Source organism: Triturus cristatus, chromosome 7 (genome assembly GCF_964204655.1).
Source record: "Triturus cristatus chromosome 7, aTriCri1.1, whole genome shotgun sequence".
Taxonomy (NCBI): domain Eukaryota; kingdom Metazoa; phylum Chordata; class Amphibia; order Caudata; family Salamandridae; genus Triturus; species Triturus cristatus.
The window spans coordinates 20,098,623-20,113,485 of record NC_140590.1 but is presented as its reverse complement, the minus strand read 5'-3'; the positions used below and the strand labels follow the sequence as shown (position 1 = coordinate 20,113,485).

Below are 14,863 nucleotides of genomic sequence, written 5' to 3'. Positions count from 1 at the left end.
AAGATCTTGATCCTAAAGTTGCAGAGGATCCAGAACATGGCTGCGAAATTGGCTCTATCTCGGCCGCTCTCTGCCTCTTCATCTGCAGCATTAGTCGATCTGCATTGGTTGCTGGTCCAGCAGAGGATTGCCTTCAAGGCGCTATGCCTTGTATTCAGGGCTCTGCATGGACTAGGACCAATTCCACTCCAAAATCTTTTTTCTTGGTATCAAGCTGCCAGACCTTTGAGATCCTCCTCGGCGTTCCTGGTGAGGATTCCCAGGATTAATAGAGTGAGGATGGGCGGCCGCGCTTTTAGTTATGCGGCCGCCACATTATGGAATACTCTACCTCTGGCATTGAGGAGTAGTCAAGATCTGCTCTCCTTTAGAAGGGATCTTAAGACCTACCTGTTCCCAAGAGCAATGTAATACATCTTCTTGATGGTTAGAAAGGGTCTCAGCGCCAGGATACCCTTCCGGGTGACAGTTGCACTTCACAAGCATTAAATACATACATACATACATATTAGTAGTAGTAGTGTAGCACGATTGTGCTTTCATTACTTTGGCAAGCGTGTGTGGAGTTTTTGAATTTCTATCAGTTGTATGTTATGTATGTGGTTACATATAGTTCGTTTTTGTTGAACATCTACTTTATAGATTGCGTTTGCTAATTTGAAAGTATAATGAGCTTCTCCCTGTTATGATGTTTGTAGAGGGCTTTCTCTATAGACAGGTGTTCCAATGGCTCTGGCATTTTGTTGAGTTAGTTGAGTTCATTGAGTTGGATGGTCAGTGGTCCAGTGCTTGTCTAGAAGAGCGCTTTGATAGGAAGGTGCATTTCTGTGATTCAATGTTGTGCATTGGACCGTGTGACATGTTTCAATGCATTTTATTTGGATGGTTCTCAGATGTATGTTGACCTGGTCTGGGGGCGTTGCTGTTGAGTTTGAAGCATCTTGCCAAGAATAAGGCTTTGTTGGGGTCTGTTAATCGTGTTCAGATTCAGAAAGGGAATTATAAGCATTGTATTAAAGGTGTCCCATAATGAATATTGTTCAGGGGAAGATGCTGTTTGGTGTCCAGAGTTAGCCGATGCGTGTATGTCTAGTTCATACTGTATTGGTGGTTTTGTGGTGTTCGGTATTCGTGTTGTAGAACATGATTAACTGCACTACATGGCAGACTCAAGGAACCGAGGCAGCTGTAGAGGAGTACGTAGTTATTAGACCAAGAAAGTAGAGTGTTCACACAAGCATGAACGAGGAAGTGTGCATCATGTGAGCAAGGACTTGCGTGTGACGAAGGACTATGGAATTGCCTGGGGATTCAAATTTGAAGATTATGTGGTAGTGTGATACAAAGCATAGGATGCAAGATATCTTCTACACATTTCCAGTATATTCCCTCATCTTCTAGTGTCAATTCAAGTTCAGTATTTAGATTTACTAGAACGCTGTTTCATTTATGAATTGGGAAGTCTGGGCTTTGGTAATTGTGTCTTTAATCTCTTAAGCACATTACTTTCACCTGCTTCTAAAATGCAACTTGGTTATTTTTGAGCCAACAGTATCCCTCGTTGTGCAGGAATCATCTCATACATGTAGGGTGAGTCTGGACGGAACAAAAATGAGATGTCTCTGGGTCTTTAACTAAGACCAGGATGGGTTTCTACTCTGTGCTCACCGCTTATGCCTTCCAGGTGACCAGAGGTGGGGTATGGCTGCTCTCTCTTCATCTAGTCATCTGGTGACCACTGCTCTTCCTTTTTCTACAGGCGCAGTCCCTTGATGCAGACCACACTTACATGGTAAGACAAATGTAAAGCATCTCTCAGCACAGAATGGTGTTTCTGAATGCTTAGATAAATATCATTTCTTGATACCTCCTGAGGATTCCTAGTTCTTATTCGGTCACCTCTGTAACTGCTACACAATCCAGTGGGTGGTTAGTAAGGCCTGTGTGCTGGATAAGTCTGCCATGGATATCTAAGCTTACAAAACAGAATCTCATGAACTGACATGATAAGATACTCTCCCTTATAGATTGTAAAATAGGTTAAGCAAATGTGGTTTCCTGGTTGGCAAGGTCATGCATGTAGCAACAATGTATTTAATTAACTATCCAAAGGCCTTTCAGTGTTGTAGGAATAAAAAAAAGTGACTGTTTATAGGAAGAGCTAATATTACCGGCTGTCAGAAGTACCTGGTTCTCCCCAGAAGCAGAATTGACGAATAATTCCCAATGCCCACTCACCGGTACCGTCACCTCTTGAAATGGGTAACGGCACCAGCAGAAGGGGAAAGGGGAGTTGGACAGAGAAGAGAAAACTTCAGATGGGTGACTGCTCCCTTGCTGCCAGAATCCCTTCAAGGACCTCTTCTGTTCTTCGGTAACCCAAGGTAATTCCAGGCGGAAACAAGCACCTAATGCACACAATTGAAAAACAATGATATAACCACACTTCCTCAATTATCTTCTATTCTATCCAGCTTTTGACTAAACTCTTACCCAAATTGTGTGAAGTTATTGCCCCTTTTCCATTAGCTGATATGTGGTCTAAACTGTTTTCGTCACCACCAGTATACCTCACTGATGGGTCTGAATACCTAATGCACACAGGGGAATACGGTTAGAATAATTTTACCTCACTGGATTTTACTCATTTAACTATTCTTGCCTGTTCTTACCCTGGTTAACTGCGCTCTTTCTTCAAGCTTTTGCTGTTGCACAAACCATTTACATATTTACAATGTTTTTGAGATGCAAATGAAGTTAATTTCCATCACTGCACAAGGACTTCTGTTAAAGTCTCAGTAGCCCGCTTCTGGGTTGAAGTCCTTTGTCTAACCTCCAAGCGCTGACACTGATGGTGATGAAACGCACAAAAAGGGACTATGGAGGGAAAGTGAGGTAGGTAAAGACTAGGAAAAGAGGTGATGAAACGCACAAAAAGGGACTATGGAGGGAAAGTGAGGTAGGTAAAGACTAGGAAAAGATGCTCCAAAGGGGAAGCCTGGAGAGGATAGTGAAACAGTATCTTTGCCCCTGAAAGACTGAGCCTTACTTACTGTTCCTGACGCTGCTGCTGCCGCCAAATTTCTCAAACCTGGAAATACGGGAGAAGGCATTCGCCGATACGAAGTTCTCTTGTGACGAGCTTCTCCCTTCTGGAAAGGTGAGTCGCTGCTCACCAGCTGAAAATACTGGTACGAGACAGAGCGTCGGCTTGGCTAAGAAGTCCCCACAAGCCTCCATGGACTTCCGCCGGTGCTCCACAGTTCTAAGACAGGGAAGTGAAATCTAAACAGCCTTCCCTCAAGGATTTCAAATTGAAGTGCGCCGCATATAGCGCGCGCACACAGCTGATACTCTCTAATTATCACAAGAGCGTGCCACATCTAAAGATGGCTGCGAATTGCAAGGGAACCCAGCAGCCATCTTAAAATGTTCTTCCACACACAGTTTTTACAGTAACTTCCAGTGAGTGTTCACTGGTAGCTTCTTCAACAAACTTCTTTTTCTATTGTATCTTCTCCTCAACCTGCTCTGAACCAAGGAAATTACATTTACACCGGCCTGTAGGAAAAAAAGAGGGACTGTTTATAGGAAGAGCTAAATGTTACCAGTCTGTAGGACTAAAAAGAGGGACTCTTAATAGGAAGAGTTAAATATTACCGGCCTGTAGGAATAAAAAGAGGGTCTGTTGATAGGAAGACCTAAATATTACCAGACCTGAAGTAATATCTTTGGAAACTCGCAAAGAAATGGCACCAAGTGTGCTCTCAAAGGTGAGATGTTCCACAAGATGACAACCTTCCCTGAGAAGCAACCGGCCTTACAGTTGGGTCTCTGCTGTAGGGGAGTAGAGTGTTGACTGCACCAATTGTACACTTAGAGGTGAGGTGTTCCACAAGACGGCTGTCTTCACTAAGAAATCTCTTTCCTCGCAGTTGGTTCTCTGCTGTTGGGAAATGCAGTGTAAACTGCACCACATGCATGTCTAGAGGCAAGATGTTTCACAAGATGGCTGTCTTCACTAAAAGCTGCTTACATTTGGATCTCTGCTGTAGGGAATAGAGTCCCATACCTCATGTATGTTCAGAGGCCAGATGTTCCACAAGATGCCACCTTCACTGAGTAGTATCCCAGCTAACAGTTGGATCTCTTTTGTAGGATAGTAGAGTGTGGAATTCTACTCAGGCAAGAAGGATTATCTAGTCATCAGTTTGAGATGAGCTGAATGACTGGCTTTAGAAACCAGGTAGAGGGCCGTATTCACACAGAGGGTCTGTCCTCACTTTGTTCTGATGCTGGTAGAAGCCCATGATCCAGGGCCGTAGGAGAGTCCATTCCACTGTTCATCCATTTACTGAAATCATTCCTATTTAGTGACATGTGATATACAAGCCTTCTTTTATTTACTTCAAGAATACAACAACATAACATAACAATAACATAATATAAGAGAAAGGATATAGCAAATAGAATGGAGGAAACAAAACAAAAAATGCCACAGAACAAAAGTCAGAGTGAGACTGCCCATCTCAATAAAATCCAGGTATGTGTCTGCAGAAGGCATCTTAATACTGTCTCTTTTGCTTGCAGGCATTAAAGCATGGAGATCAGGGAACATACGACCACCTGCAAAGGTAAGCAATGGGAAACGTAATATTCTTCTCCTCATTCAATCAATCAACCAAACATTTGTAGAGTGCACTAATCACCTGTGAGGGTCTTCAGGCGCTGAAGGGAGGGGTGCAGCTACTGCTTGAACAGCCAGGTTTTGAGAAGACTTTTGAAGGTCAGCAGGTCCTGGGTCTGTCGCAGCTGTGTGGGTAGGCTGTTCCATGTCTTGGCGGCAAGGTAGGAGAAGGATCTGCCACCGGTGGAGGTCCTGAGGATGCGCAGGACGGTGGCGAGGGTGAGGTCGGTGGAGCAAAGCTGGCGGTTCGGGATATAGAAGGTGAGATGTTTGTTGAGGTATGCTGGTCTGGCATTATGAAGTGCTTTGTGAGCGTGGGTGAGGAGCTTGAAGGTGATCCTCTTGTTGACTGAGAGCCAGTGCAGGTCTTTCAGGTGGGCGGTGATGTGGGTGTGGCGGGATATGTCAAGGACGAGGCGTGCGGAGGCGTTCTGTATGTGTTGGAGTCTTAGCAATATTTGTACTGCAATATTTGTACTATCTTCAGCCACATAGAAAAGACAAAAAAAAGCCCTGCATCATATGAATGGAATGATGACTGAGGAGATAGACCCCTCTGGGGGGGTAGATATATTATTTTTAGCACAGCTCAACAGAGCAACCAAAGTATTAATTTGGAGTGGAATACTGCTGCTGTCCTCCTCTGTACTGAAGCTCTTAAAGTTTGCCTCCTGCAACGCACAACCTTTGCACTATGGTGCACAGATATGTGCAAGCTCTTTTGTGTAAGATGTATACTGGAAGCCTACCCTTCCAGTAAAACATGCAGGCCTAGATTTACTGACAGTTCAGGCAGCGCAGCAAGGCAAGTTGCTGAGCTGTGTTATGTGAACAGGAGAGAGCTGAACTGCACCAGAAAAGGCCTTATAACTGATGAAACCTGGTATACTACATTCTCTGTCCTTTCATGTGTGGGTTTTGGGGTACTGGATTTGGGGATAAAGGTTTACAGGCTGAGCAGAATGGCTATCCCCATCCTCTGACAATGTTCTGTACGTATGTCCTAAGGACTCCACTTAGAGTGCAACATCCGTCTGTAATGTTCATCTTTACATCGGTGGATGTAACTGAGGGGGAAGCATGAGGCAGACCAGAAGCAGTCTCCAACAATAAGGACACTGCAACCTGCCTCCTAATGTATCCACTGAGGAGCAGAGAAAGGACTTACGGAGACTGTAAGTTAATGGTTCAACCTTCAGTGGATCAGCACCGAGTAAGGCTTAGCACCAGCCTCACACTGAGGAGAGAACTCCCTGATGGGCACCCTGAAGGGCAGTGTGCGTATGAGAACAATAAAATGTGGGCTCTTGTGGCTTTCATTAGAAGACTGTAGTCTGGCCAGCGAGTTCACAACACTGTATACAGAGGTCTGTGAGTTATGGTACCGTTTGGGTGGGCTGCAAATTAACTTTAAGTTACAACTAAAACTTTTCAATTTCTAATGTTTGTGTAGTTTGAGTTTATTTTGTATAGAAATAATAAATGAAGTTATATTAAATTACATTTTAAATGATAAATTAAGGAGCAGCTCCCTGTGCCAGCTCCCACTGCTACAGTACTCCTGTCCAGCTCGTCCGCAGTCCACTACTGCCTTGTAGACCTGCTACCCTCTGCTTGCCCTCTGCTTGAACCTCCTGTGCTCATTTATTGCCTTCTATTTTGTTTTTACTGCTCGTTTTTCTGCCCTTTGTTTTTCTGCCCTCTGTTTTGCCTTTTTCTGCTCTGTTTTGGCTTTTTCTGCTTGTTTTTCTGTGCTCTGTTTTTCTACACTCTAGTTTGCCTTTTCCTGCTCTGTTTTGCCTTTCTCTGCTCATTTCTTCCTTCTTCCCACCTTTTCACTCTTTCTGCCATTTCACTTCTTCTGCCACCCAGAACGGGGCCATCCCCCAGGACCTACTTAAGGGAAGCCGCAGTGCAGCTGTGCAGCAGGCAAAAGGCATGTCTGTTGCTACCGGACCTCGCCTGGTTCGCGCCCAGCAGCCTTGGCCCTCCCATCACCCTCCACTACATTGCCGAGGAGCTCCTGAACCTAGACCTCACACACTGAAACAACAACTGCTGCACCGCCTCCCTGCGAGCAACCAAAGGACCCTTCACCTGCCGCCATTGCTGTTTCTCATACAATATAAGGTCACCAATCTACACAAGATCCCACACCACACCTCCCCTAAAGGCCACATACAACCCGGAACTTCTTTTCAATCTCAGAACCAATCAAATCAGCATGGAACTCACCAGCATCATTAACACCTCCATCACCACAGCAGCCTTCACGGACAGTTGAAAACACGCAGAGGTCAGACCCACTCCTAAAGAAATCCTGCTTCGACCCCAGGAAACTCAAATATTATCGAACAATCTCCTTGCTCCCTTACACTGACAAAGTACTCGAAAAGGCCATCAACCAACCGTTCAGCGGATACCTGAAACAAATCTACCTGCTTGACGCCTCCCAATCAGGATTCGAGCCAACCACAGTTCAGAGACTGCTCTGAACGCTACCACAGACGACATCAGAACCCTTCTCAACAATGGGGAGACTGCAGCTCTGATCCTCCTTATCCTCACGGCTGTGTTCAACACCATATCTGACCACACCTCCTCAACAGACTCTACAACATCGGCATACAGCAAAAGGCCCTCAAGCAGATTGCCTCATTCCTTACAGGATGCACACAGAGCATCTGGCTGGCTCGTATGAACCCAAAAAAATCGTAAGTGGCATACCCCAAGGATCATCCCTCAGTATCAATTTATTGAACACCTACATGACCCCCCTCACAGACATTGCCAGATCCCACGGCCTCAACATAATTTCCTACGCAGACACCACTCTGCTCACCAAAGACCCGTCCACCACCAGAACAAACTTCTGCAAAGCCATGACCAAGGTAGCCAACTGTATGAGAGCCAGTTGCCTTAAACTCAACTCTGATCAGATAGATGTGCTGATCTTCGGGAAAAACAAATACACATGGAACCACAGCTGATGGCCAGCGGAACCCATCCTACACCCAGGCCAACAGACTATGCACACAATCTATGGAGCATCCTCAACACTGAACTGACCAGGAAACACCAAGTTAACGCAGTGGCCTCCTCCTGCTTTCACACCCTCATCACGTTCTGCAGAATCGTCAGATGCATTCCAGTCAGCATCAGAAAGAACATCACTCATGGCCTTGTCACTAGCCGCCTGACTACGGCAACACACTTTATGCCGGAATCTCCACCTGGCTCCTCAGCAGACTACAGACCATACATAATGCTGCAGCCAGACTCATCCTGGACCTTTCCAAATGCACCCAAATCACCCCCATCTCAGAAACCTCCACTGGCTCCCCATCCAGAAGATGCCAGTTCGAAATCCTCACGCACACCTAGAAAGCCCTACACGGTCAAGGACTGTCCTACATCAGCCACTGACTTAAGCTCCATCTACCCGCAAGACACTTGCGCTCCCCCTCACTAGCCCTTTTGCTCACCCACCGCATTCTTCACAGCTGCTGCGGGGGCCGCACCTTCTCTTATATTGCTGCCAAGACTTGGAATGACCTGCCCCTCCACCTCCAAACAGCATGCTCCCTGGCAGACTTCAGAAAGAAACTCAAGACCTGACTTTTCGATGGATACCTCGCACTCCAACGCCCAGATACCTCCCAGGGATGTCAGTGCTGCGCTTTACAAATACTGATTGATTTATTGATAACTATAACTAATCTTTAACCTTTGTTTTTTTCTTTGAATTTAATTATTGTTTTTATAAAAAATGTGTTTTAAAGCATGAAGTAGAGCGTTGTTGAGTGGAGTGTTTTAAAGTATTCTGGTGTAGTGTGAAACAGTAGCGTGGGTTGAAGTGGTATAGAGTTCGTAACTATAACGTATCCTCAAAATTTCTTTTATTAATTGAATTTCAAAGTTTTAAAAAAAATAAAAAATGTGAGTGTAGAGTTGTAAAGTGTATCCATCCTTCTTCCTATAACATTTTTTTTTAAGGTAAAATAATAAAAAGCTCATATTCCCACTGTCATGTCCTCACCAATGATCACGCGGGGACAGATAGGTGGACATTCAATTCTTTATTCTTTCTCGTCCTGGCATTGCCCACATGCACGTCCGTCCCTTGCCCTCGTGGGTGCAGAATGCCCTCCCCTCTCCCTGACTGGAAGTGGTGTCCGGTTCCTGTCCCCTCCCCATCATTCAGGTCCAGGGTCCTAATGCCCTCTGACCCAGGTCACCACATCTCCCCCTTTGTGGAAAGAAAATAGCTGACAAGCAATAGCGAGTGAGAGAGAGAAAAGAGCGAGAGAAAAAAAGAAAGAGAGAGAGAGAGACAGAGAAGAGAGGGAGAAAAAGAGAGGGAGAGAGAGCGAGAGAGAGAGAGAGAGAGAGAGAGATGATGATCCCCATCGTTACATTTCCTCAATCAGTCTTTGTGGCCTTCTGCTCACTCTTTATGGACATCCTCCTTCTGTTCCCTCGTGTGATCCCTCTTCTTGTCTCTCATTGTTGTGTACCTCTCTTCTATTGCTGTCCATACCTTCCTCTCTTTCTGCTGTGTCTCCTCCGTCTTCATCCAATGTCATCAGTCTCTTGAAGTGAGAGCTGTTTCTGGTAATCCGGTAGGGGCCCGATGCTGCTGTTATCATAGGCCCCTTGACGTTTATAATTGTCAATAGTTCATCTGAGAATGGACTGTCCTATTTTCTTGACTGCCGCTGGCGCACCAGCACTGAGTCCCCTTGCTTCAGGTGCGAGGCAGTGGCCAGTCTCCTGGCATCCGCATAGACCTTCATCTTGTTTTTCGCCTCTTGGTCTTTTACTGCAATGCTGTCACGCCCGGGTGGTGTCTTTGCTTCTAGTTGAGGCAGTCATGTCCTTCTAGTACTAGTTCTGATGGACATCGGCCTGTGGAGCTGTGGGTGGTGTTTCAATAGTCCCTTAGCACTTGACAGAGTGCTTGTCCTATGGAGATTTGCGCTAGCTTTGATCTTTGGACTGCTTTCTTTATGTTCCCCAGGAACCTCTCCACCATGCCATTTGCTTGCGGCCACAGACGCGTTATTTTCCTGTGGTTAATGCCTAGGTAGTCCATGAACTTGCGAAACTCCTCTCCTGAGAAAGGAGGACGGTTGTCTGTCTTTATTGTTTGTGGGGAACGCCAGGCTGCAAAAATGTTAGCTAGGATTTGCAACGTCGCGTTTGCTGATGTTGACGAGACTTGTAGCACTATGGGAAATCTGGAGTACTCATCAATGATTACTAACAAGTAATTTCCCATGTCTAGTGGCCCATAGAAGTCTGCTGCCAACTTTGTCCACACTGCCATTGGAAGCTCCGACATCTGTAATTGTTCCGGCTTTGCTAGTCATGCTGTTACTTGGCACAGGTGGCAGTTTATGATGGTTGTTTACACCTGTCGATCTAGGTCTGGGAACCATACTTTCTCCTGTATCATTTTCTTTGTTGCTACCATGCTTCTGTGGGACTCATGTGCCAAATGTATGGTCTGCCGACGTAGTGCAGTTGGCATGACTATCCTTGTTCCTCTTAGTAGGATTCCGTTTTATGTCTCCGAGTTCCTCGTGTAAATTTTTTAATGCCAGCATTTCTTCCATGTTTACTCCTTCTCCCATGGTGCTGTTGCTGTTGATGTGTCTCCATCTTTGCTGTCTTGTTGTCTATTTCACTGCTTGCATTGTGGCATCCTTCGCTGTTTCTTGTTCTAGCTCTGTGATTGTTATGGGTGCAGGAGTTTTCTGCCTCAGCACAAAATTGAGGTATTCCTCTGCCATTGATGTGTTCTCTGGTGCCTGTGGAAAGGAATGTCGCAACATGTAGTCAGCGGGGTTGTGTTCTTTTCCCGGCTTGTGCACGATCTTGAAATCATAGTCCATCAGCCTTATTCCCCATCGTTCAATGCGTGGCGGAGTCTTTGCATTAGGATTTCCATATATTGTCACTAGTGCCTGATGGTCCATTACGATGGTAAATGGCTTCCCGTAGATGAACATGTGGTAGTGTTCAAACACCCATACCACTGCGAGGCTTTCCTTCTCTGGCTGAGAGTATGCCCTTTCGACATCAGTTAAACTTTTGCTCGCATATGCGACAATTTTTATTGGTGAATCTCTCCCAGGCATGTGTTGCGCTAGGATTGCTCCCAACCCTACCGGGCTGGCGTCTACAGTCAGCTCAGTGCATAGTGATTGGTCAAAATAGGCCAAATGATCCACGGCCATTACGGTGTGTCTAATAGCCTCAAACGCCTTATTGCATTCATGTGTCCAGATGAATTTCTGACCCTGCTTTGTTTGTCAGAACTCGTAAAGGAGTACTCACTGTGGCAAAGTCTTTTATGTAGCGAGCACAGCGGCTTGATAGGCCAAAAATGACCTCACTTCCGCAACTTCTGTTGGAGGCTTTGATTTTTCCAATGTCTCCACTTTGCTGCGGTCTGGCCTCATGCCTTTTTTTGAGAAAATGTGACCAAAGAATACTAGCTCATTTCTCCCCAGTTCACACTTGTCTTCATTTAAATTTAAGCCTGCTTGTTCCAACTGGTTGCAGACTTCACGTAGGGCCTTGTCATGTTCTTCATCTGAACGGCCGAAAACCAGGATGTCATCACTGTAGATCCAACTGTCTTTTACCGGGCTTATTACTTGTTTTACAATCTCTTGAAATATCTGTGCTGCTGACGATATTCTGAAACTCAGTCATTTGTAGCAAAAAAGGCCCATGTGATTGGAGAAGGTAGTGATGTACCGTGATTGTGGGTCAAGCTCCAGCTGCTGGTATCCTTTGCACTGATCTAGTTTTGAAAATCGGCATGCGCCAGTGAGGCAACTGATCATGTCGTTGAGATGAGGTCCGGGGTGCCTTTCCCTCTCAATTGCCGTGTTTGGTACTCTCATGTCCACGCATATGCGAATCTTTAAGGTGTTCTTCTTTGGCACAGCTACTATTGAAGACACCCAGGAGTCAGCCCGTTGCTAGCTCTATGATATCCTGTGTGTAGGAACCCGGGGTCACCAGGCCCTATAGGCGGTAGCGTGGCGCGAGCCGGTCGGGCAACCAGAGGGCTTTGTGTTAAGCAACCATACACCACACGCTTCTCATGGACTAGGGACACACACAATAAGGGACGCCACACCGTTCAAATTATGCAAATACTTCAAGTTTATCCAAGTATAGCTGGTCAGATGCAGTTCAGGAAATAACAAGGTAATACATGAATTATAATACCATCATAACATTACATTCGACACTCTGGGTGATATTTATGCAGTGCCTAACCTTGTTCTAGCGCTGTGCGCGCTTACGTAAATTCTTTCCCTGAACCTGCCGTCTAACTAAGCGTTACACTTGAACGGGGACACATTGGGTTCACTAACATAGCGCCTGTGGAACTGAGCGCTCCTCGTAATCGATGGCCCCTAATCCTGTGAAGTAAAGCATATGAAACGAAGCGCTACGCGCAACCATTTGCAGGTAATTACAGTCGAGCAGAGCATATAATACAACACGTTACTCGTGACCCTGGTATGGAATTACCTTCGTGCAGAACATATAACACAATGCGCTACGCGCATCCCTTGGCATGTAATTACTGTCGAGTAGAGCATATAATACAAGGCGCTACTCGCATTTCCTGGCACACAATTACTTTCGAGTAGAGCCTGTAACACAGTGCGCTACTCGCATCCCTTGTAATGCAATTACTGTCGAGTAGAGCATATCACACAAGGCGCTACTCGCGATCACTGGCATGTGAATACTTTCGAGCAGAACAGGTAACACAGTGCGCTACTCGCATTCCTTGTCGCTCCGGCTGGGGAAGCAGGGTCGGTGGCGGGAAGCGCCACACGAGGGTAATGTCAGTCAGTTCTTTGGGCGGCTTCCCGGGGGAGAATGACAGGACTTGCGGAGCGGGTCCCTATGCTCCGGTGCAGTTCACAAAGCACCGCTCTCAGTATTACGGAAGGGGGGACACGGACAGGATCCCTCGGCGAGGTCTCTCCGTCGCGCAGGCAGGGGAGGGGATTCCCACGGAGGGGACGACCCGGGCCAAGTGCGGTGCGGTTTCAGGACCAGCAGGGGGCGCACCAGGGGGGATCTCGGCCTCCGGGCTTACCTCCGTCTCGGCGTCAGCAGGCGTCCGTCCTCACGACGTTGGGGGAACTCGGCCCCGACCTTGCGCACCTCCTCACTCGGCTGCGACGGCAGCGACGGGGCCCCGGGCTTCTCCTGGGCCTCGCGACACAGCAGGGCACTCCTCCAGGCCTCCAGGCCGCAGCGGTGAGCGCGCTGGCTTCGTCGTCGCAGGGGGGGGGGCTCAAATTAAGGATGGGGTAAAGTGCTCAGCGGAGCACGCTGCCGGGGGTCCCAGACCAGGGCAGGAAGCGCGGGGGTCACAGCGCTAGTACCTGGTCGATCCCCGGTGACTTGGCAATCGGCTTAGCATTTAGTTTGATAGGTCAGCTTGGACACGCAGTCTCAGCTCTGGCATTCAAGGCTTGCAGCTCGCTCTTGTCATGCAGTCTCAGTTCTTAAAGTTAGGTTTCAGTTCTCAGTTGACAGATGCAGTCTTTTGGCGCAGATGTATCTGGCGCCCTTAAGGGGTTCTGTTACAGGGGTAGGGATGGAGAGGGCGACTAGATCCTTCCTAGTCAGGCTGGCAGAGAGTCTCTGGGTCCTCCTACTACTGGGCAAGATCAGTGGGATTCACAGGGCACCTCACTCACTTAAGAGGCAGTACCTAAATCCTGTCACTCTCAGAGGCATAAGTCCCTGGCTAGGCCCTACCGCCTACACTCCTGGTGGATTCTTCCAGCTCTGCTTCACCCCAATGGCCAACTCACCACACAAGTTTCCCTCCCACGCTTAAGTAGCCCTAGGTCAGGTGACCTCTAGCCAAGGCGGCAAAAGTAAAACCCCACCTCCCTTCTAGAAGGTTCCAGCTTCTTCCAGGAGCTTCCCCACTCTACCTATGGGACAAAAAGGCGGGCTGGTATCGCAACATTGTTGTGGGTCCCAGCCAGCTCCTGGCAGCTAGGGTGCTACTATGAAAAACGACCACCCTGCAGTAGCAGGGGTCTGTGGCAGCCATCTTGGGAGAAGGGAGCACCTGCACCTTAACACTGCCTGGCAATGAAAAGGCGCCCGGAGACCTAGTCCAACATAAAAATGAGGGTGGAAAAAATGAGGCACGATACAAAAATAGAAGGGGAGACCACCCTAGGGCTGACAGGTCCAACATGCGTCCCCCCCAGCCGAAAGAGGGGAGAGCTACCCAACCTCTAGGGAGTTCTCTTCACTAAGGCGGAAAAACCTGGAGAGACCGTCAGCATTGGCGTGGTCAACTCCGGGCCGATGTTCCACCCGAAAGTCCATCCCCTGTAGGGAAATGGACCACCTCAACAACTTGGGGTTTTCGCCTCTCATCTGCATGAGCCAGCGAAGGGGGCGGTGGTCGGTCTGGATAAGGAAGTGAGTGCCAAAGAGGTATGGCCTCAACTTCTTCAGAGCCCATACCACCGCGAAGGCTTCTCTCTCAATGGTGCTCCATCGCCGTTCCCGAGGGAGGAGTCTTCGAGATATGAAGGCCACAGGTTGGTCTTGGCCCTTGGTGTTGAGTTGCGAGAGCACCGCACCTATGCCGTGCTCTGAGGCGTCGGTCTGTACAATAAATTCCTTGCTGAAATCGGGTGTTGCTAGTACTGGAGCTGTACACATCGCATTTTTCAGCGTATCAAAGGCTTCTTGGCATGCAGCTGTCCATATGACCTTGCGAGGTTGTTTCTTTGAGGTCAACTCCGTCAAGGGGGTCACGATGGTACCATATCCCTTGACGAACCGGCGGTAATACCCAGTGAGGCCGAGGAATGCTCGGACCTCTGTTTGGGTCTTGGGGGGCTCCCAAGCCAAGATGGTTTCAATTTTGGCCTGGAGGGGTTGCACCTTACTTCCGCCCACCAGGTGTCCCAGGTACACGACAGATCCCTGTCCAATCTGGCACTTGCTGGCTTTAATGGTTAAGCCAGCGCGTTGCAGCGCCTGCAATACCTCCTGGAGGTGTTGCAGATGGTCCTCCCAGCTGCTACTGAAGACAGCTATGTCATCCAAGTAGGCTGCTGAGAAGGACTCCAGGCCAGATAGTACCTGATTCACTAA

The 14,863-nt window shown here is 47.6% G+C and overlaps 1 protein-coding gene across 1 annotated transcript in view; it reads left to right on the top strand.

Annotated features, from left to right (window-relative positions):
• LOC146808704 (uncharacterized) overlaps positions 1-14,863 on the top strand; it is a 509,741-nt gene that overhangs the window by 202,929 nt on the left and 291,949 nt on the right. Inside the window, exons 6-7 of the mRNA XM_085615517.1 lie at positions 1,760-1,792; positions 4,591-4,634. Of these exons, the coding sequence (XP_085471643.1) occupies positions 1,760-1,792; positions 4,591-4,634 (77 nt within the window). The remainder of the gene's footprint in view (positions 1-1,759; positions 1,793-4,590; positions 4,635-14,863) is intronic.